This window comes from Dendronephthya gigantea, unplaced genomic scaffold, assembly GCF_004324835.1.
Source record: "Dendronephthya gigantea isolate DGI-Jeju-01 unplaced genomic scaffold, DenGig_1.0 000218F, whole genome shotgun sequence".
Lineage (NCBI taxonomy): Eukaryota > Metazoa > Cnidaria > Anthozoa > Malacalcyonacea > Nephtheidae > Dendronephthya > Dendronephthya gigantea.
The window spans coordinates 219,962-243,104 of NW_021163228.1; the positions used below are offsets into that span (position 1 = coordinate 219,962).

The window sequence follows — 23,143 nt, forward strand, 5'->3', positions numbered from 1 at the left end:
GATGGAAAAACTTCACAGTTAACACTGGCTCGCAAATAACTGTAAATCTTTGAGATTAGTTTAGATTTGAGGTTAGGTTAAAGGACTTTTATAGGACTAAAGTTTGGTTATGTTAAATATTATATCTTTAGCACAAGAGCTTCTTTGCAAATGCGAGTCACGACTCGAAAATTTCTCAGCAACCACTGCCGCCAAATTTGTTATATAAATATATAGAGGTCAGCGGTGACCTGATAAGGTGCTGGTCACTGATCTCATATTACACAGGATTAAGCAACTATACCTATCGAAGATAAAGCCAGAATTATTGGCCTCAGTACCAAATGAAAAGTATTAAAACATCACGGGAATCTTAGGAAGAGTCTTCAACGGTTAGGGCTTCCACGTTGCTCATATTCTGCAAATTTTCTCCAAGTACAGAGGGCTCAGTTTTCCAGCGGTCTTCGCATAAAAAATTAAAAGCTTTTATGCACCGCTCTCAATTTTAAATAAGTTGTCCGCTGACAATATGACCCTGCACAAGTCGGAGAAATTTACTTATTTGGACCAGCGTGTTCAGTTAATCAGTTTCAGCCGTGTGCTGATAGCGACGCCCATAGGGTAAAGTTTTCCTCTGACTGGGTCGCTAAAAATCTATTAATTTTGGTTTCGATTTCTGTAGGTGTGTAATTGCCTACATCCAGTGCATTAACAGATCAGTGGTACGCGTTGCGCATTATACAGATGACGTCAGCAGCTGATTAAAGTGTCGTTTGTTGGTTTTCTGTGTCCATTACATCCACGGGTAAGCCATCTTCATCAAATCCTGGTATTGCTTCAACAGAAGGATATGACGATCCGTGATAGGGTGAATCTCTATCGAACTGCCACCCCCCTGATGAATACCGGGAAAGCGTGGATTCCCACCTTTCGCCTCCGCCGGTTTTGTATTTTGCTTGGTTATTTTTCCAGTTCGTGACACAACTAAAACGTTTGAAAGAAACATCAACTTCGTTCAATTTCATTTTTCAGTTGTGGATCCAGATCAGTGAACTCTATAACTCATGACAGACATCCCTATTGAGCTTGAAGCCAAAATAGTTTTTCTGAGTTTTGAGACGAAATACCTTACACTAGACGTTGGGCTGTGTGTCAAATTAAAGCTTTTGAAGAGTTATATTTGGTGTAGAAATCTCAAGACTTAAACTACAAAGGAAATATTTAAAAAAAAACAAAAACAATAACCAATCGGCAAAAACCGGGAAATTTGCAAATATTTTTTACATATTTCCCTTTAAGCTAAACTCTCGAAATTTCTACACGAAATAGAACTTTTTAATAGCTTTAATTTCATATACGGCTCAACATTTGGCGTTAAGTATTTCGGCTCAAAACTCAGAAAAAGTAAAAAAAACTGGCTTCAATTCCCCCCCCCTGAGTTATCGTTCCAGTTTGTTTACTGTTCAATGATCTAGATAGGTCAGAATAGATTACCACGCGACTCCAGTTTGCAAAAACAAGGAAGAATTTCGTTTTAAACCAATCGGCATATTTGTTTACATCTTTCAGGCAAAGCCAATCAGAATGCCTCAATTTTGAATACTTCATGTAAAATGGTAAATAATGTACCTTTTAACCGGAAGTAGTCAAAATTGATGCATTCTGATTGGGTTACTGAAAATGTAAACAAACTTAATGATGACTTGCAATATTATTGGTAGATTGTGAACAATTTAGCCGTGTTATTTATTATGACTCACTCGTAATCAGCCGCTGGCATTCCATGAATTTGTAACATAAAAGAATAGCACATTTAGCTTTTGTAAAAACTAATATTTTAAATTGTATATAAAGATAATGTAAAATCTATTCTGCGTAAGCTTGGCTTCGCAAAAAAATAGGCAACACTCCAAGTCCAGCGACATGACAGTCGGAGTAATCATAGAGCTTTGTAGTATTTTTTCGTTTAATTTCAATCAGAACACGAGAAACGATCACCGATCGATCGTTTAAAAAATAAAAGTTAAAAAAATTTCCAAACATTACCTCGCACTGTCAAACCCGTGGCGTAGCCAGAACGATAATTGGGGGGGGGGGGAGATGTTCACATATTCGTGATACGCAGGTTTAATTTCTTTTCAAATCAATTGTCTTTACAGTCTGTTAACATGAATATATGAATATGGGTCCCCCCAATTATCGATGCTGGCTACGCCACTGTCAAACTACTAAAAAAACTTAAATACGTAAATATATTTAAAAACGACTATTTTTTTGCTAGGTTTCATGCTCCGAAAAATAGAAGTCAGGCGAAATTTTGTTAGTTCTTTAAGGAAAAGGCACCCCTCCTCTTCCAAACTGCGCGAATAAGAAAAACGAAAAGGAGCTGGTGTTTAAGGACTTGGATTTGAAGATGACGACTAATTTCTCGTTCCAGTTAAATTTAGAGGTCAGCAGTCAAGGAAGATTAAGGAAATGTAGTTCATTTTAAACAAGGGTCTGACCTCTGATTGGCTGAATTTTCAACGTACACAGATCAGTTGGCTGGCTAATTTCAGATATGCAGTCGATATAATAGAAAAAAATTATTGATGACTTACAGTATGATCGAAAATACCACAAATATTATCAGCAAGACACCACCAAGTGAACCGCCTAAAATAATCGGCCACTTTTCACCTTCTTCTTCTTCTTCATCGTCTGGGCTGATCACGATAGGATCAATTGAAAGTGGTATCTTGCAAAGCTGAGATTCAAATTTACCGCCGATTGCACCACGTATAAGACGAGATTGAACCGCTGACCCCGTGTCATTGTTGATCGCAACGAAATTTACGGTGCTGTTATTAATGTGGATGAAAACTCGAATGTCTTCCTTTGTGAAGTTCCTGCGATTTTTGGGAAAAATATGAATATTAGTGAAGCATAGGTTAAAAACTCTTTTATTTAAGAATTAAAAAACGAGTCGCGTGCCTTTATGGTGTAATAATGCACGATGGGGGAATGTTGGGAGAATACGAGAGAAGCTTGTAAAGCACGAGGCGTAGCCGAGTGTTTTAAAAGCTTCTCGAGTATTCTTCCAACATTTCCCCGAGTGCATTATTACACCATAAAGGCCTTTTTTAATTCTTTTATAATATAAGAAGAAGTTATAGGGCAACAACAAAATTTATTTATTTGATCAATAATGAAATTCTCCTTACATGTTATTTAAGATGTTGCTTAGCAACAAAAGCCAGAAGCGTGCATTATGGCCTCACAATGCACGCGCGGTAGCCAATCAAATTGCTCGTTATATCATACTTATATTATAATATCTATCGCTTCTTTTGTAGGGCCGAAAACGAAAAATGCACAACTTCGTTGCACAAGATTACTCTTATAAAGAGAAACACGTTTATTGCACAAAATTTGTTGAGCAAAGTTTGTTTCTGGAGTATTTAAGATAACTGAAGCGAAAAAAGTCAAAATAGATTGGAAGTTGTTGATCCATTACCTTGATGTATCTTGCGAAAAATGTGGTGCATTAAAAAAACAAGACTGAAAGTTTTAAAAACAAAAAAAAAACACCGGAAACTTTGACTGAACCATTTTAAAGGAAAAAAAACCCAAAACGCAAAAAAAAATTGGAAGAACCAATTTCCACATTGTCTTTAAGATCGACATGTGATCTTCTTGTGAATTGCAAATATTAACAATTATTCGAGCTAAATATCGCTGAATAAAAATCGAGACGAAGTCGAGGTTTCTTTCGCCATTTTTTGTCTCATTTGTGCTTTTAGGTACGACTTTTTGTTTAAGGTAACTTAAAAAATCTTCATCTATCACCTTGACAAAAACAACGTGCCGCCATTTTGAAAAATCCCCTTCGGTGACTATCGCGTCATAATCCGAAGGCATTCGACGAATCACATGCCAGAATTTTCAACAACCACCTTTGTTATTATGCTAACAAAATCGAATCAATCTTACCGAGATTTTGGACAAAGTTTGGCCTCAGAATCGTTGCTACAGTATTCTCTTAATTCGTGGGCAATTGAAACCTTCACGTCCAGCCTCACATTCTAAAAGAAGAAATTTCAACCATCAACAATTAACCATTATTATATGTGTATAGAGATTTATGCACAGCAGAATGATGAAATAAAAAAAATCGTATTTCACTGTGTGAATTAATTTTATGTAGTTTGATTGGACGTACGATGTTTTTCACGTGTGAAAAAATGCCATACACGGCTTTTGATTGGACGTACGATATTCTTCATACGTGAAAAATTGTCGTATGTCATTTTGGCCGCAATTTGTTTACATTTTCTTTCAAGATGGCGTCGAAATATAGGAGTGAGATTCAAAACATAATTCTCATATTCAAGATATTTTTACATTCAGCACATTCTCAAATCTTTTGGAAAGAAGAGCTAACTTCTATTGAACAAAATTACTGTGAAACTTAACGCTAATAAATATGTTTTGATGCATAAAATTTCGATTTTTGTTGCTCGCTGTGTTTAAATTTTTGTATATTAAAAGCGTGTCGTTGTCAAATTGATCTCTATACACATTTAATAAACAAATTACCTCATGGTTGGCTCGTTTGTACGATTTTTATTATGAACGAGTTGCGAAGGATCGCAAACTCACTCGTTCGCTACGCTCACTCCTTCGTTTTGCGACCCTTCACAACTCGTGCATAAAAATCGTACGCACTCGCCAACCATGAAGTAATCTCTATTTACAATGGGACATTTGTGGTATTAAAAAGAACAAATTTGAACTGCAAAGACAAGACGAGTTTGAAATTACCTGGGTTGTGTTTGAGCCTATTGATAAAGGAATCAGATTTTTTCTTTCTTCTTCACTCAAAGTCGGATTGCTGATCATTTTTTGGACAATCATATTTGCTCGCGATAAAATATTTTTAGAAGGACAACTAAATATTGTTGTTAAAAGATCCAATGGCATCGTTCCCGATGGCAATTCCACAAAGAATGAGAGTATTAAATCAGTTCCATTCTGAACGGGAGAATCAGGCAGAATCTTCACGATATCTAATTTTATACCAGCAATTTCATCACTAGAAGAAAGAAAATTGAACTATAGAAAGAACAGTTCTCGATTATTTTTCAAAAAAATGTTTTCTTGGGGCTGCTGAGCTTTTAATCCCACTCAATAGCGTTAGTTTTAGGTAACATTTTCAACAAAGTGTTTTCGAAAATTTACTTATGAAAAATCTGCCCTCTGCCAATTGAATGGGGTTTTAAGATTTTTCCAAACCAGAATGCAGAAAAGTCTCTGCATGATATAAAATTTCAAAATCTTTTAAACTTTCTTGGCATTATTCCTATACAAAAAACTCTATCGTGTTCTATCCTGGAAAATCGTGGTCTCCATTTGGAAAAATACCAAATTGCTTTAAAAAAATGATGCATCGATTTTGCAACGTCTTAAGACCAAACCAAATGTTATCATTAACACAAAACATAAAAAATTACTTTGCATTTGCCAACGAAGCAAATGGACCTAAGTGTTTTCTATCAATTTTGCAATGTCTCAAGACCAAACCAAGTGTTAACATTAACACAAAACATAAAAACTATTTTGCATTTGCAAACGAAACAAATGGACCAAAGTGTTCTATGAAAAAGATGTAGTTTTTCATGCTAATTTTAACGGCTGTCTTCAATATTCATCGTTTATCTGACAGAGATTTTAAAGAGATTTGCAACACAAGCTACCCACCTTTTCAGTTGGCACAAATCCAAACGTAAATTATCCTTCCCACAAAACTGAGATATCGCACTTGACATGTTTTCCCGAAACGATGTTTCATAATCCTGCCACTAAAACACATTTTAATATCTTGGATTAAAATTAAAATCAAATTACTATTTAAATACAGGAAAGGTTGAAATCTTTCTATTTATAAAGCCATGAATTAAATGTTCGTCTTGTAAGGGTACCACCATGTAATGTTTACGATTTTGTGGCATTTCACTGGGATGAAGAAATATAATTTATAAATTATTATTAAAATATATTGAATTATTAGGTAATTAACAATGAACATAGGCTAAAGCTTTAGAAAAAATCACATGTTTCCAATTTTAGTATACCCTTCTTTCTGGAAATGTAGCTGCCTTTTTTGGTCAAATTGGTTGTAGAATGGAACATTGGTCTTTAGGCAAGTTTTGGTACTTAATTTCAGTAAAAACACGTACCTTATCAACTTGAGTGTTCAACAGGCGCACAGTGATAGCCTGGTTTTTCTGCTCTGGCGAAACTACTGGTACATTATCAGACGCCAATTGCAAGGTTAAACTGGAGATGGTTGATGTATCATCCAGTGAGAATGACCGATGAAGTCCATCTTCTACGACAGCAGAGGAGATTGGTGTAGTTGTACCTGGTTCGTTGACCACGATGCTGACTTTAGTATCAGTTCCATCGGCAGCAACCGAATTTGTTATCACATCAACATCGTCCTCGGTAAATTTATTATTCCTAAAGAAGACAGGAACGTTTTGCGTTTAACGATTTATTTTAAATAATTTAAAAGGAAAATTAGTTTAGAAAATTACAGCTACTTCTGAAAGCAAGAAAGAATATATCAGTTCCGAAATATCACGTAATAATAGCTCAGTTGGAAAGCATTGGACTAGCAAACCGATTTGTAGGACTAGCAAACCGATTTGTAGGACTAGCAAACCAATTTGTAGGACTAGGAAACAGATTTGTAGGACTAGCAAACCGATTTGTAAGACTAGCAAACCAATTTGTAGGACTAGCAAACCGATTTGTAAGACTAGCAAACCGATTTGTAGGACTAGCAAACCGATTTGTAAGACTAGCAAACCGATTTGTAGGACTAGCAAACCGATTTGTAAGACTAGCAAACCAATTTGTAGGACTAGCAAACCGATTTGTAGGACTAGCAAACCGACTTGTAGGACTAGCAAACCGATTTGTAGGATTAGAAAACCGATTTGTAGGACTAGCAAACCGATTTGTAGGACTAGCAAACCGATTTGTAAGACTAGCAAACCGATTTGTAGGACTAACAAACCGATTTGTAGGATTAGCAAACCGATTTGTAGGACTAGCAGACCGATTTGTAGGACTAGCAAACCGATTTGTAGGACTAGCAAACCGATTTGTAGGACTAGCAAACCGATTTGTAGGACTAGCAAACCGATTTGTAGGACTAGCAAACCGATTTGTAACCACTTTATCCGGTTTTTAACTCAGAGTAGCAACGTCACAATATTAAGTCACCTGATTCATATACATTATCACTGGGGTACTAACCTGACATCGCGTTTCTTTCTTGACCTTGACAAGAGTAAACAAAAAAAATTAAATAATTATGTCTGGTCGCTTTATGAGACATTGATGAAAGTTTCATTAATTGTTAATTGTATAAATATTAAAATTCGAACTTACAAAGATTCTGAAATGGTAATATTGCAGGTATTCTCAGCCGTGCTGAAACAGTATACCGTCATTCTTTCTGCAACAGTCACTTTAAGGTCCATTACTGCCAAAGACGTAAACTATTTGCAAGAGATAAAAGAGAAGTTAGTAGCGAAGTCAATGTCAAAACGATATCAGAATGATATAGCAGAACCTTTGGGCTTTCCAATAAAACCAACAAGGAGGAATCTCGTTTTAAACTAATCGCCATCTTTGTTTACATTTTTTATGCAAAGCCAATCAGAATGCCTAAATTTTTAATACTTCATGTAAAATGGTATATATTGTATTTTTATCAAAATTTATGCATTCTGATTGGGTTAATAAAAATGTAAACAAACGTGCTGATTGGTCTAAAACGAAATTCCCCGTTGTTAATATAGCCTAGAGTCACTTCATAGGTTTTACATAACCGGGACTGGCCTTTATAAACGATATGGACAGAAATGGGTTGAATTCTCCCATAAAACAAGGTGAAATTCGTTTTGGACCAATCAGCAGACTTGGTACAGTTTACATTTTCAGTAAACCAATCAGAATGCACAAATATTAACTACTTTCGGTAAAATATTCTGTAAATTATTCAATGCAGTGTATATCTTTCAGCTGACCTTCTTAAATTGGATCTTCAAAGATAGCGTTACATTGTTACGTTTTTGCGCAGGCGACAGGACGCGTTGTTCAGCTCCTATACTCTGTTCCTGATTTTGAAGTTCACTATCCACTGAGAATATATTATTTTGTTGCTCCACAAAGACGGTAGCTAAGACGGATTTGGGTACAGTGCCTTTCCCGCCTGGTAGAGTTGCGTAAAATTTTAGAATTGAATTGGGTCCATCCTGCTCTGGTGAGCCTGGTAGCCTTCGAATGTTCTTTGAAGTGAAGTTTTTCAAATCATCTCTAAGGAGAATATTTATGAGGACGTTAGCAACAAAACCAAAAATTAGCAAAATTACGAAAAAATTTACGAAGAATGCGATGGGAATTAGCGACTCACTGTGAGATGTTGCAGAGTTTCAGATGATAGGAAGAGGTGTTACAGAATTCTTGAATCCCTTCGGCCATTTTACGAAGGAACCTGACATCCCGGTCCGGCCACTAAAAGAAATTTTCAAAGTTTAAATTTGGTTGTCTCACCGGCATTTTTTTTCATCAATCATTTTATCATTTTAATAATAAAGCTAAAGGTCATTTCACACGGTGCAATTTTTCTTGCAACTTGCAATGCAATCTACTATTAAGAGATGTAAATGAGTGAAGAGTCTTCAAAATGAAAGTGTAAGAAACGCCATGAAGTGTAATAAAGACAAACGTTTGGTATTTGCCAAATTTACATCTCTCAAAAGAAGAATTAAATTGCAATTTGCAGGAAAAATTGCACCGTGTAACAGGGCCTTAACACAATTAGGTTATTCTTAAGCAAAATATTTGGTGGTCTTCTCTCAACATTGACCACTTAAAATTGGTGTAGAATGTAAATGAATTACAACCAATTTCAGTGGTAATCTTACCCAGATGTTTCTGATAGATTCCATTGATCTGAACTCGCAGTGAAGAGACAGTCGTTCGAATCCTTTCAACCCGAGGTAAAATAATTGTGGTAGGTAAAATCATAGTTATCGTACCTTTTCGACTGTGAAATTCTTCAAAACAACAGAAACTGCATTATCTTCATTTTCTCGAGTAGGAGGTGTTAAAGTTCCCTCTTCAATAATCGGCTTTTTAATTAATGTGATGTCTAATTTAGAATTAGTTTTGATGAAATCGAGTTTGTCTCCAACAATTATACGCAAAATCTCCTCAGACATCACGCCTCCACCAGGATAATTGACATAAAATTTGATTTCGGCGCTGGTTCCGTTTTGCGTTGGGTATCCTGGCGCACGTTGTACGTTTGGAAGTGTAAAAGATGCATCACCGCTAAAATAAATGTAAGGTAGATTGTTGGGTTTGCATAGAGATTTTCGCAATCTAATTAGATGAAATATACATCATTCTACACTCTGGGTAGTTCTGATCTAAAACCCCACACGAGCAAAAACGAGCGAACACGAATGAAATACGAGTGATCACGAGAGCACACGAATGAAACACGAGTGATCACGAGAGCACACAAGCAAAAATAGATTAAATATTGTGTTTACTTTTTTCGCTCGTGTTTCACTCATGTTTCACTCATGTTTCACTCATGTTTCACTGGTGTTTCACTCGTGTTTAACTCGTGTTTCACTGCTGTTTCACTCGTGTTTCACTTATGTTTCACTCATGTTTCACTGGTGTTTCACTCGTGTTTAACTCGTGTTTCACTGCTGTTTCACTCATGTTTCATTCATGTTTCACTGGTGTTTCACTCGTGTATCACTCGTGTTTAACTCGTGTTTCACTCATGTTTCACTCATGTTTCACTCGTGTTTCACTCATGTTTCACTCGTGTTTCACTCATGTTTCACTCGTGTTTCACTCATGTTTCACTCGTGTTTCACTGGTGTTTTACTCGTCTTTAACTCATGTTTCACTCGTGTTTCGCACGTGTTTACTTCTGTGGAAAGTGTATCTCTGGAAATTTTTTACAAATATTAACACAACAATAAACAGACGTACCCAGGAAGTGTGCATTCTTGAGTTTTCGCTTCGCTTTCTGTACAGAAGTCGGCAATCGCCTTAGCAATGTATCCTCGGAATCTGTTGTCTTGAATGGCTGACCACTAAACCATCAACAAAAGGACAAAAAACTAATAATATTGAACACCAGAATAAAACGACGCGTGTGAAAACTTGACTGTTGTAAAAAGCTTCTCGAGGCATCAAACTGTTCGCAATTTTTTTCCAACGAGTTTGCTACACACGAAATTTTCAGTACTTCATGTAAGATGGTATATAATAATAAATTTATGATATATTAATAAACGCTTTAAATAACTATAAATATAGGCACGTTACAGGCTTTTACACAGATCAGTGGCTAAGCTGAGTGAGCGCGCAGTGGATTTTATGGAGGTCCTCCCTAAATTAAATTACCTCGTCAGCTTTGGTGTTTGACACGTTCATTGTCACAGCGTTGGAAAGTTGTTCTTGGGATGCTGACGGGGGTGATGGCGCCAGAGTCGAGGTCTCAACTTGTAATTTAAGGCTGGTTTCTGATTCGATGTTTCGAAGTTCCTCGGTCAGGATTCCCGCAAGAAAGTTGAGTTGGATTGGCCCATTACCAGACGGATAGTTGACGAATAAAGTGTAAGTGGAGTTATCGCCATCTGGTTCAGGTGAACTTGCATTTCGAGTCACATGGGAAAAGTTAAACGACACTGAACCGCTGGAAAACAGAAGATGCAGAGGTGCCTTTAATTTCGTTCTAACTGCCATCACAGAATAGACATTACACCAAAAGTCTCACTCTTTGCATTTTGCTAATGTTTTCGTAAATTTTTCAGAAGCGCACGCGTCATTCTACGCAATTCTACGCGATCCTGGTGTCTGTAGGAACTTTGTACCCCCCATGAGAAAGTTCCTGCACACACCAGGATTGCATGAGCAAGATACAAACTGGATACTAAGCGCCATTATGCTTGCGTGTGCTCGCATTTTCGCTTGCATTAGGTGATGTCACCGACTCTCAAAAAAATCCAGACGCCAAATGCAAAGAGTGAGACTTCTGGTGTAATGTCTATTCTGTGCTACGGCGTAACTACGAGTACGAGATTCGTCATTCTCGAGCGTTCATTGCTTACGCCATCAGCCAAAACTCGTAGTCGTCGATTGTGCCTATGTAAACCCATTATTTACTCTGTCTTGGATATCACGTTGTGTTTGCTAAATTTCCATAATTCTAACCTGACAATGCGTTTACAATTCAACTTTGAAAGTTCATAATTTTCGTCAATTCATACCTTGTCAAACCACATACGACGGGATTTTTCGAGCAGTAATCTGCAACGTGCTTTGCGATTGAAATTCTGAATCTGGTGTCATCGATTGAGCTCCACTGCAAAGTACATATAGAATAGGAGAGGGTAAATCAATTATGATTTTTCGCACTTCACTCGATGCAGGAATATTTTAGAGGTTTAAAGGGTCTTAATTTCGAGTGGTATTATACACACATCAAATTCAAGATATTTGGGCAAGATTGAAGGTTTCTAACTAGTTTTTTTACCATAAGGTAACCCCCCCAACACAAGGCCCCCCCAAAAGCAGGCGCCCCCCCAACAGCGGGATGCCCCCCCCCCAACAGCGGGACGCCCCCCCAAAAAAGTGGGACCGCGCCCTCCCCCCCCAACAGCGGGACAGGAACCCCCCCAACAGCGGGACAGGCCCCCCCAACGGCGGGACGGCACCCTCCCCCCCAACGGCAGGACGGCACCCTCCCCCCCCAACAGCGGGACGGGTCCCCCTCTCAACAGCGGGACAGTGGCGCCCCCCTAACAGCGGAACGGCGCCCCCCCATGGCTATGCCCCTGGTCATACATTTCCGCAGGGAGTGTAAAACCTGAAGCATTGTGGCTTGAGCCTTTATGTCCCATCAAATATATTCCAATTATTATAAGCCTTCGCAATCCCCACCAGTAATTTTCATATTTCAGGATTACTGGGTTTTTATACCAATTCTTAGAAAGAATGTTCATCTTCAACTGTTGAATTTGATTGTATTGATTTGAAGGGTTTTAAAACACCCCCACCGGCCCTCTAGGAAGCCTTCCACTAAAAGCAATCTACTAACCTCAGCAGCCCTTTGATTAAGCATTTTAATTGTGACAGCATTAGCGGATTGTTCAGGGGAAGCCAGAGGCGGATTTGGTGGACCAAACGGTGTTTGAAGAGAGAAAAAGAGTGCAGATTCCGCCTGCATCGGGTCCAACTCGTTTTTGACAACAGAGGCTAAGATATGTTGAGCTAATGGTACACCGGTTTTACTTGGGTAATTGACGTAGAAACTGTAGTCAACACTGGCAACATCAGAAGGAGTAGATGACGAGGTTCGCTGGACATTAGTTTCATTGAAGGCCGCATCGCTACTTCCGCTATGTCGTAAAAAAGAAGAATATGTTTCATTTAAAATACTTTAAACTTTTGTCGAAGATTTTCTATATCGTAGAAATGTCTTTGCAAATGCACACTAGATCAACTCAAAGATATTATTGTGCTTGTATGTCGACCAGTGTTATAATACATTTAAAATGGAAGCCAACTGCGTATGGAAACAAACGGTTTGTTAACATTTTGAACTTCTTTACTCTTTGAAATACTTTGTGTTGTCGGAATATCGAACAACATTTAGGTTTGTTATTCCCTTAAATGAATATGAACTAGTGTTTTTGATAGGAGAGATTCGAAACATCGAAATTTGGGCAAAAATTTACATCTGAGAAGACTGAACACCTCGCATTGTTATGAGCAGAAGCGATGCGCAGAACCTACTTGATTTCCACTTTAAATTTTTTAATCAAAGCTACTCATGTCTAGTTAGACTGCCCCCTCCTGGTATGAATTTGGTAATTATGAAAATCAGGGGGGGGGACCGAATTGAAAACACTGAATTGTCGAATATTTTATAAAAAAGACTGGACATGACTTTCAGGATTTTACGTCACATTTCCAGTCAAAGACAGCAATTCCAGTTCTTTTTAATTCAGTGGACCTCGCTGATATGCACTATAAAAATAGAAATTTTATATATAAATGGTGATTTAAAAAAAAAATTTAAATACCCTGTTATTTCGCAATCTTGCGGTGTTTTCCCACAGTAAACGGCAGTGCGATTTGCAATTGACCTTCTCAAACGTCGGTCGATAAGATAGGTCCACTGCAAAAAAAAATCAAGGAGTCAGTTGATGTTGAATACCATACATGATATTCTTTTAAAGGATGTCTTTCGGACGATCCAAATTTGTCCCATCCAATTCACTTTTGATGGATGAATTATAGTCTGCTGACTTGCATTGTATATTGAATATTGTACATTTAGCCAATCCCACGCTTGCAAACGTTTGCTGGTTACCAGTTTTAATTCGTCTTAAACTCACGCATGCGCATAACTTACAAAAACGCCCAACGTCCAGGACAACTTTCATTTCGCATTTGCATTCCCGGGCGTAATCAAAATCTCCGGGCGGAATTAGTACCCTCGCCCGGTGCTTCGCACCGGCTCGGGGATGATGTTATGCTTAAGTACAAGCATTTCCTTCTGGTGCTTACTGTGTGCGAAAAGCTGTAAAAAATATTACAGTCTAGGTAATTATTCATTTCTTGCATTCGGAAAAAAATTGCGCAATTCGGAAATTTTCGTTTCACACCCCCCCCCAACTATAACAGGCTAGCTACGGCCCTGCATTGAACGCTAACTTGGCCGCCATCTTTGAAGGCCAATTTAAAAGCAGATTTTCTTTCAGAGTTTTTGAACGTTTGAGACGGATGTAGAATGTAATTAACTAGGAATATCTAGAACCATGTAAAATACAATCATTTGCCAATATTTATAAAAATTTATCGAAAAACTGAGTCAAAAACTTATCTTCAATTTTTTGCTTAAACCAAATATAACGCTGAACTGTATATAGGAGTTAGCGTTCCAGGTTATATTATACTTCACTGGCATTGTATAGAAAATCAAGTAAATCAAGTATTGAAAGCAAATCAAGTAAAGCCGGTTTTCCACTAGCGATATTTTTCGCGCGAAGCGACTTTATTCCTTTGTATTTGAGCAATTTGTTCCAGATGGTTGCAGTTGAGAGCCTTGGAACAAAAGTAAAATGTCGCTTCGCGCGAAAAATATCGCTAGTGAAAAACCAGCTTAATGCAAATGCAGTTTTGGCCTATCAATAACAGACTAAATTCCATATCTAAGACGTGGTTCTGGGAAAACTACACGCTTGCTATCTTCCAAATTGAACTCACCTGAGCTTTGGAAATTGAAGATATTCGAATGACGACGCTGTTATCCCTTTGAGCATCAGAAGCTGGTGGTGGATCTTCCGGGAAAGCTGTTGTCGTGAGCTGTATTTTCTGGCTGAGAGCGTTCTCGAGTTCTCCGCCTTGGGTAACCAACATAGATGCAAGAGTTTGCTTCGGAACCGGGGCAGATTTACTTGGGTTGGTCACGTAAAATGAAACAAGTACTTTCCCACCATCATCTCGAGGGAAACCAGGAATTCGACCGACGTGGGAAGATTCGAAGCTTTCGTCTGACCTGGAAAAAAAGATATTCTTTCACTAACGAGTAAAATTATCTGGCATTAGACAGAGTAAAATACTAAAGTAGGTCACATCTGGGTGCATTGCAAGCTAATGGGTTAACAAGAGACACTGACAGATAGTTTGCTAACTTATTATCTGACAATACTCTTCCACTGATGAGTAAAATCATCTGACATTAGACAGAGTAAAATACTAAAGTAGGTCACATCTGGGTGCATTGCAAGCTAACGGATTGACAACTCACCCAGTAAATTCACAATCCTTCTCACGAGAATAAGAATCATCTCTACAGTATCTGCTCAGAATGATGGCAACAGATCGACGGAAAACCGTATCATAGAAAGTTGTCCACTAGAAAGAATAGTAAAGTAAAAAAGTTTAATATTTTTAGCCTAAACACGTGAAATCACAGGAAATTGAAGTTTCCAAAATTATTATATGCGGAAGAAATTGTTAAATTTCAACGTACTTTGCAAAAAAGTCAGTCTTTTAAGACTATTCGATCAGTTTCCATAGCTAGCTGCTTTGAAATAAAGGTTTTTCAAATGAGCCAGCTTAGCCAAGATTTTACGAAGCGTAAAATGATTTCGAGGTATGGAAATGAGTGAATAACATGATCCTGGTAGTCGGGTAGTCATCCTCACAATAGCATGTGCTTGTTTGGCTTCAGAAAGACTTATTTCAATACCTCAAAATCATCTCTCGCTTCGCTGAATCTCAGGTAACCGAGTTCACATGAACAGTTCCTAACCTAAGAAAATGATCATTGGAAGACTAAAGAACTGTTCTTTTATTTTATACAACGACAAGATTGAACCATCAATAGACCACTTTTTATCTATGTAAAGACTACTTTTTATCTATGTAAGGAAATATAATCAAATCACCACAGCTGAAAAGAGCATACGAAAATTAGCAAAAATGCAAAGTTTGGTTGCAAAATGTTGTAAAATTCGGGAAATACAGCCTTGCAAAGTTTGCAAATTTGTATACTTTTGTTGAACGCACGAAAATTGTTACCATTTCTCGCCTGAACGTGGTAACAATTTTGGAAACTTTGCAATGCTATATTTTTCGTATTTTACAACATTTCGCCCAAACTTTGCGTTGCTACTAATTTCAGTACGCTCATTTCAGCTGTGGTGATTCGATTCAGTGGCGTAGCCAGCCTGACGATTTTGTCCCACTATGTAAATTTCGAGCTATTATAATTATTCATGTCTTTAGAAATCTATTGTTTTCACAGTCAGTGAACACTAAATATTAGCATAGCGGGACAAATCGACAGGCTGGCTACGCTACTGATTCGATTGCATTACCTTGCATAGATCAAAAAGTAATCTACAATGCAAAATATCTATTCCATTACATCGCGCCAAAAATCAGTTAACTTTCGCTTTATCTGAGACACCTTGTATAAGATTACACTTCACTACCTTGACTGTGGTGAAATCGAGTATTTCCAAAGTCACAGCATTATTTCTCTGTTCGTCACTTGGGTCACGTGGTGCTTCTGGGGTAACCGGAGTATCCAGGGTGATGCTATAATTAAAAAGTTTTTCAAATTTCGCCAATTCCGAAAAAACAATCGAGGCCAGTATCGCCTTCGGCAGTGAACCAGATTTTATCGTAGTCGGGTAGTCAACATAGAACTTGATAGTTGTGTTAAATTCTCCAACATTTTGTGGATATCCCGGGAGTCGTTCCACGTTGAGACTGCTGAAAAATACCTTGTTCCTGAAAAGCAAAAACGACACAACGTTGTTAGGAAACGACCGTCAGCGACACTGATTTTCATTCCGTAGACAGTCGATGATTGATGGCCTTTCTTATCATTTAAGGTTGCCCAGGTTGCTACAATACTGCCGATTTAAACGACCAATATACATAACGTTAAACTGGTGGGCTATCTAGGGGTCAAGGGGTTTTTTCTTGTGCTGGATACTGTGTTTGAATACTAAGAACTTACTGACTGAGAATGAGGTCTGTACGGTAAAATATCAAACCGAGGTCGTGCCGTATTGACCGAGCGATAGCGAGGTCAATACGCCAAGACCGAGGTTTGATATTTTACCGTACAGACCGAACAGTCGAAGTTAGTAAGTTTTTTATTATATGGCATATTTCAAGCAGACATTGTAATGATTAGTTAGTTTTTGCCGTGAGTTTTGCCTTGTTTTCACAGGGCAATAAGAATTGCGTATTGCCCGTGGGCAATACGGGGAAATCCGGACCTGTCAGCAGCCAATCAAATTGCAGAATTAACCAAAACAAGCGCTTGCCATATAATAAATACTACTTATTAACCGAATTTGAGGTCCGTACTAGAAAAATATCAGACCGAGGTCTTGACAGTACGGACCGATTTTTCGTATCAAAAATAAAAGTGCAAGCTTGTTTTTATTCAAAAATATGAGAGTTGGACAGTTACTACGGCAACGGTCTATTACTGGGACCGGCAAAGAACCAATCAGCGCACGCCATTTTAGTCACGAGACCGCGTGCCATATAATAATGCATGGTAACACTATTTTTCGATATTTGCAAATGACTCCCAAATGGAACCAGTGACAATACTCTTTTGGTTTGTTCTTTAGTTTATTTGAGGGTATGGTTTATTTTCTGCGTATATTTGTCGTTAATAAGAGTGTGAGCGCGTGCTCTAGCAACCTGGGACCGAGCTAAATGATGAGAACGTCCATCAATGATGATTTCGACTTTCTACGGAATCGAAATTTCCATCGTGGACAACAATAATAAAAAAGAATTCTCGAAATACTTGATACATACTGTTCCACTCCGCAATCCTGAGGTCTGAGACGGTTTTCATTACAAAAATCGTTCACTAATGTGACAACGGAATCTTTGAAGAGTGTGTTTACATCCACAGTATACTAAATAGATGATATTAAAATATGAAATTGATGACCGTTTCATATTTCATATTAGGGAGCTTTAGCAGTGACTACGAGTACGACTACGAGTACGAGATTCGTCATTCTCGTGCGTTGTTTGCTTACGCCATCAGCCAAAACTCGTAGTCGTTGGGCTTTCGAGCACGAAATTTGCCAAAAAAACTCGCACTCAAAAGCCCAACGACTACGAGTTTTGACTGATGGCCTAAGCAAACAACGCGCGAGAATGACGAATCTCGTACTCGTAGTCGTTCTCGTAGTCACTGCTAAAGCTCCCTATTATTATATGGATGTGGGGTATTTTGATAGATAGATAACTTGTATAACTCATACGCCACGAAATCCGGGGTAGAGTGCAGATATTTTCCGTACATATGTCACGTTTAGGGGTGAAATAACGGATTTCGAAATTTTCCCGCCATTTTCATTGTTGTTGTTGTGAAAATACAAATGGCCTTTGGTTCGTATATAAAACGAAATTAACGTTGGAAATACAAACGAAAACACTTAAAAGACATCCTTAGATAAGTTAAATGTATTCTACTTTAATGTTTAGGCTATAATTTAAGAAATATTCGCTTTTATAATGGTCTTCCGTAGCTTATTTACTTGTCATTTTTGTGTGTATTTCACTCTGATTTTAGTTCATGTAATAAACAGAACATTACACGGTTTGCTCGAAGATAAGGATTTCATGTTCTCGTGTCAAAAACAATTTCTCACTTGTTTTGTTTTTTCTCACTCATTTCTCATAGGGTTTTGAACTTCATGTAAACAAGCCTGAACTTACATGTTCGCGCCGAAGCTTCGCCACAGTTATTTCAATGGCGTTATTTGTCTGGTTCGATGATGCGCTTGGCGGTTCCGGGGCAATGTCCACTTTTGTGTCCTCTTCTCGAACTAAAAACGCAAAGAACATATTTGACAACATAAATACGACGGATTTTCTGGCGGTTTACAACTCTTTGGAAAATTTCCCACTGCCCTGGAGAATTGGGCATCCCTCCCCGAAAAAAATCCCACAGCCACACTGTTAAATTGCACACCCCCCGGAAAAATTTCGTACATCCTGAAAAATTTTGCAAACCCCCCCCCTGGAAGAAGGCGACAGGTATTGAAACTTAGTCTTTATGTGACCAAACAAAGACACGCTTTGGTTGGAATGACCACACCACTGCTAGGATTATCAAAAGTCACCTCAAGCTTTGTAAAATATCTGCCAAATAGGATCACGTAAGCAAGCTTTTTTGTTATATAAGTGTTGTGTATTTTAAATGTGATTGGATCATTCGTAATCACATGACTTTAAATAAATGAAATGTTTCCCGCCAGGGAAACAAGTGAAAAATTGTTGCCCGCATATTGTCAGTGATTGGTTCATTCGTAGTCACATGACTTTAAATAAATGCAATGTTTCTCGCCAGGGAAACAAGTGAAAAATTGTTGCCCGCATATTGTCACAACAAAGTTTTTCGAAATGAAATTGTCGTTTAACATGTATGTTTTTGTTCCTATATAACAAAACACTTAATGTTCGCTACACCTCGGGAAATAGTGAGTTTTGTTTTCCCTCGAGTCTCAATGTTTCCCTCGACTTCGTCTCGGAAAACATTCAGACTCTTGGGAAAACAAAACTTAATATTTCCCTCGGGAGCATACATTAAGTGTATAATATACATACATTCGCACGTTCCATTTACTCGTATCATGTTTAACCGTTTAGGACACAGGCATCTGTAGCTTCCCGGAAGATTTTCACATTCCTCGAAACCTGTGCAATTGAAGGTCCCTTCAAAGCACTCGTCAATATCTGAAGTGAAGAAAAATTATAACGGTCAATAGGGTTTTCTGTGGTAGTTGTATCAACAAACTTTGCTGCAATGTGTCAACATCTAGTCGAATCTTTTGTGAATCAATTGCCCGAAACATAGCAAAGAAAACCTCTTGAAGCTGTGTTAAGGCTAGTTTCCACTCAGGAAAAAACTCCTTTGGATCGAAACGGACAGGAAAATTTCCTTTGTCGGTGAGTTCTCAGGCAGCGTTTATACAAAGGAAACTTTCCTTTCCTGCATGTCCGATCCAAAGGAGACTTTTCCTGAGTGGAAACTAGGCTTTACCGGGAATATATTATGAAATATAAAATCAAAAGCATGCTGTTTGTTCAAGTGACCATTTTTATGGGCACCCAAGACTAGCAATCCCAATTAAGCATTTGGCGATCTTAATTAGCTACGCCACAGCTGCATTCGACAAAGAGCTGTGCCATTTGCGTTATAATCAACATGCTTTGCACTGTGAATGAATGTGGTTTTTGAACAGCAATTTTTAACAAAAGATGATTTGGTTATTTCTTGCCGTTACGACATGAAAAAGATCTTGCTAGAAAGCTAAATAGTTCCCGTTTCATGCCTTTGAAAAATGAAATCGCCATACGAAATATATAATGCATGTATTACGGCGTGCTTCATTTTGTTTATTCCCTTGGGACAATCTGATGAATATTTCAAAGAAAGCAACGCTATCACCCAGCATTGTTTTTCCATACCTGTACACGATTGACCAGCTTTCCTATACCCGGGTATGCAAGAACAGGTATAACTGCCTTCAGTGTTAAAACAAAGTTGATCGCAAAGATTGGTTTCTGTCGTTACACACTCATTTATGTCTGAAAAATGGTCAAACAAGAAAGACAAAATTAATTTGACAAAGATCAGGGAGGTCGGAACGATGCAAAAGAGGACGGAGTTCTGTAAAAGGGCACTACTGTAACGAGGAAAAGTGCAAAAAACAATATTTTTCAATCAGGATGATCTTAATTATTGCTATGACCATTTAACTTCGCCGGGAATCTTCTATTTATAATTTTGCGAAGCATTAAGTCATAGGCGTTTTAAGGCGGTGTTACACTATGCAATTTTCCTTGCAACTTGCAATGCAATTATAATTTTGAGGGATGTTAATTTGTAAAGAGTGTTCGAAATGCTAAGAAAACGTCAGCAGATCGTAAGAAATGTTCGTATTTGTCAACTTTAGATGCTTCAGGAGTAGAATTGCATTGCAAGTTGCAAGAAAAGTTGCATAGTGTAACACCGCCTTTACTCACCATTGCAAGTTTGCGGATCCCCCCCAAGCGAAAAACCTGCTCGACAGGCACATTTTTGCACCCCCGGTTGAAGAACATCAATGTAGCAGATCTGATTGCAACCATGACCAGACGAGCATTCTGTTTGGGCTAAAACAATATTTAAAACAATTGCAGCTTAAGGCGGTTCTATCAGTAACTAGGTGGGATTTCCTTTTAGACCAATCAGCAAGTTTGTTTACATTTTCTGTAACCCAATCAGAATGCATAAATTTTGACGATAAGTACAATATATGTCCCATTTTACATGAAGTGCTAAAAATTTAGGGAAAGGCCTTAGTGTCCGCCATCTTGGCTTCAAACTTCCGACAGAGTGAGCGTTCCAGTTTTATTTGAGTTTACTGGTAACACCCACCTTCGCATTCCGTTGGGTTATCTGGATCGATTTTAAAACCAATCTTGCAAGAGCAATTGTATGAGCCCAGGGTGTTGCCGCACAGCTGACTGCAGTCATTCGGCTGAGAACACTCGTCGATATCTGAATGAAAAGAAACATTGAACAGATCAAGGCTAGCAAGCAGAGTTCTTTGAGACAAACAAAAGCCAGCTAGTCTAAATTAGGCTAGAGAATGTGTTTTGTTTGTTGTTTTACATTTTATCTACAAAGGGCTTTTACAAGTCAAAAGTAATTAGTAAATACATAATTTAAATCGAGAAATATCTCGAAAATAATGCTTCTAAATAAATGGAAACAGTTTTCGAAAATAGATCATTTCGCTATTGTTGTCTTCGAATATTGCTCCGGTGTAGAGTACAATTATAATAGGGACATTAAGCATGTAGGACGGCAACACGACGACGACGTGGTTGGAATACTCCTATGGTAAAGCGTTGTTGTATATTATCAACTGTACCAATTTAATCAGATATAAAACGTTGAAAACATTGTGTTTACGTTTAAGGACAATTCTACAGGGTGTCCCAAAAAAACCGAAAACTATTGAAATCACTCATTGTTAAAATTTGAATGCCGTGTGCACGAATTTTAGCCCGTGGGGATTTAATGCAACTCAGTAAAATGCTAAATGCTTTGTGTTGCTACAGAAAGGGCACATGTCGAAGGTCATGGTGATTGAGATGCACATTAATATTGTTAATAAATATCATTTTCGCGTACGAGCAAATTTTACTGCATCATATGCATGCATAAAAATACTTATGGCAAACATTTACACATTTGTGGGTCCCAACAGAGTGCTTAGGCATTCAAACTCTAACAATTACATTGTTATGGGTGATTTCAATAGTTTTCGTTTTTTTTGGGACACCCTGTATAGAGCCTTAAGCCGGTTTTCCACTAGCGATATTTTTCGCGCGAAGCGACTTTATTCTTTTGTATTTGAGCAATTTGTTCCAGATAGTTGCAGTTGATAGCTCTGAAACAAAAGTAAAATGTCGCTTCGCGCGAAAAATATCGCTAGTGGAAAACCGGCTTAAAGCCAGTTTTCCACTAGCGATATTTTTCGCGCGAATCGACCTTTTGCTTTTGTTCCAGAGCTCTCAACTGCAACCACCTGGAACGCAGACGTTCTACATAGGACGTAATAAACGACGTTTTGCCGTTGTAAACAGAACGTAGATCACGCGTCTAAAATTCCCATAGGTATTTAATAATTCATTTCTTTTCGATGAAGCATTGTATTGATAGCTGCCTCGTCGTGTTCCCGTCTTACATGCTTAAGGTCCCTATTAACTTCGGCGGGCATCACGGTGTATTTTGCGAGCTATTAAAGTTTTGAACTGTATTTGGTGAATGCAAAACACCAAACAAAGGAGTTATTACAAAATATAATGCGGCCGCTATCAACAATGTTATAATGTCAACGCCATTATAACTGAAATGAATACAAAAGAAGCTTCGATTCAAGTGTCATTTTCTTTTTGGCGTATCCCGAGAAATCTTTTCATTTTCACAATATTTTGAGATTATGCAGTAAACATACTTGGTGGATGCTTTTCAGGTTTGCAAAACATTTTCAATGCTGAGAATTTTAGTGCTGTTGCATGAAGATATAACTGAGGTTTTGAGCATATATTACGCAACATACAAAAATATCTCCTCTTAATGGGATTTAGGGAAGATGAATTGTGAAATTACCATCGCAGCTTCTTTTATCCTGATTTAAACTGTATCCAGGACCACACTCGCAAAAATAAGATCCGACAGTGTTTCCACAAGTTTGATCACAGCCATCAGTATTACTTCCGCACTCATCAATATCTACAAAAGTAGAATTAGCGTGATGTTGTAAAAGTGAAGTTTTTTGCAAGCATACCTATAGTGTCAGATTACGATTTGAAGAGTTTATAATATGAATTTTACTATCTAAGGCCTGTTTTCCACCCTAACCGTATCATATCGTATCGTGTCGTATCGTGTCGTGTCGTATCGTGTCGTGTCGTATCGTATCGTATCGTATCGTATCGTATCGTATCGTATCGTATCGTA

The 23,143-nt window shown here is 37.9% G+C and overlaps 1 protein-coding gene across 1 annotated transcript in view; it reads right to left on the reverse strand.

Moving 5' to 3' along the window:
• Positions 1–23,143, reverse strand: part of LOC114539806 — a 40,648-nt gene continuing 17,505 nt past the window's right edge. Inside the window, exons 14-39 of the mRNA XM_028560381.1 lie at positions 22,793–22,915; positions 21,050–21,172; positions 20,656–20,784; positions 20,098–20,217; positions 19,234–19,362; positions 18,343–18,452; positions 17,428–17,531; positions 16,074–16,374; positions 14,882–14,988; positions 14,338–14,629; positions 13,152–13,246; positions 12,164–12,464; positions 11,334–11,428; positions 10,468–10,759; positions 10,051–10,154; positions 9,075–9,369; positions 8,447–8,547; positions 8,061–8,349; positions 7,420–7,529; positions 7,285–7,308; positions 6,198–6,480; positions 5,719–5,819; positions 4,783–5,053; positions 3,952–4,043; positions 2,580–2,867; positions 1–963 (exon numbers count right to left, since the gene is read on the reverse strand). Coding sequence (XP_028416182.1) covers positions 741–963; positions 2,580–2,867; positions 3,952–4,043; positions 4,783–5,053; positions 5,719–5,819; positions 6,198–6,480; positions 7,285–7,308; positions 7,420–7,529; positions 8,061–8,349; positions 8,447–8,547; positions 9,075–9,369; positions 10,051–10,154; positions 10,468–10,759; positions 11,334–11,428; positions 12,164–12,464; positions 13,152–13,246; positions 14,338–14,629; positions 14,882–14,988; positions 16,074–16,374; positions 17,428–17,531; positions 18,343–18,452; positions 19,234–19,362; positions 20,098–20,217; positions 20,656–20,784; positions 21,050–21,172; positions 22,793–22,915 — 4,502 coding nt within the window. The 3' untranslated portion in view covers positions 1–740. The remainder of the gene's footprint in view (positions 964–2,579; positions 2,868–3,951; positions 4,044–4,782; positions 5,054–5,718; positions 5,820–6,197; positions 6,481–7,284; positions 7,309–7,419; positions 7,530–8,060; positions 8,350–8,446; positions 8,548–9,074; positions 9,370–10,050; positions 10,155–10,467; positions 10,760–11,333; positions 11,429–12,163; positions 12,465–13,151; positions 13,247–14,337; positions 14,630–14,881; positions 14,989–16,073; positions 16,375–17,427; positions 17,532–18,342; positions 18,453–19,233; positions 19,363–20,097; positions 20,218–20,655; positions 20,785–21,049; positions 21,173–22,792; positions 22,916–23,143) is intronic.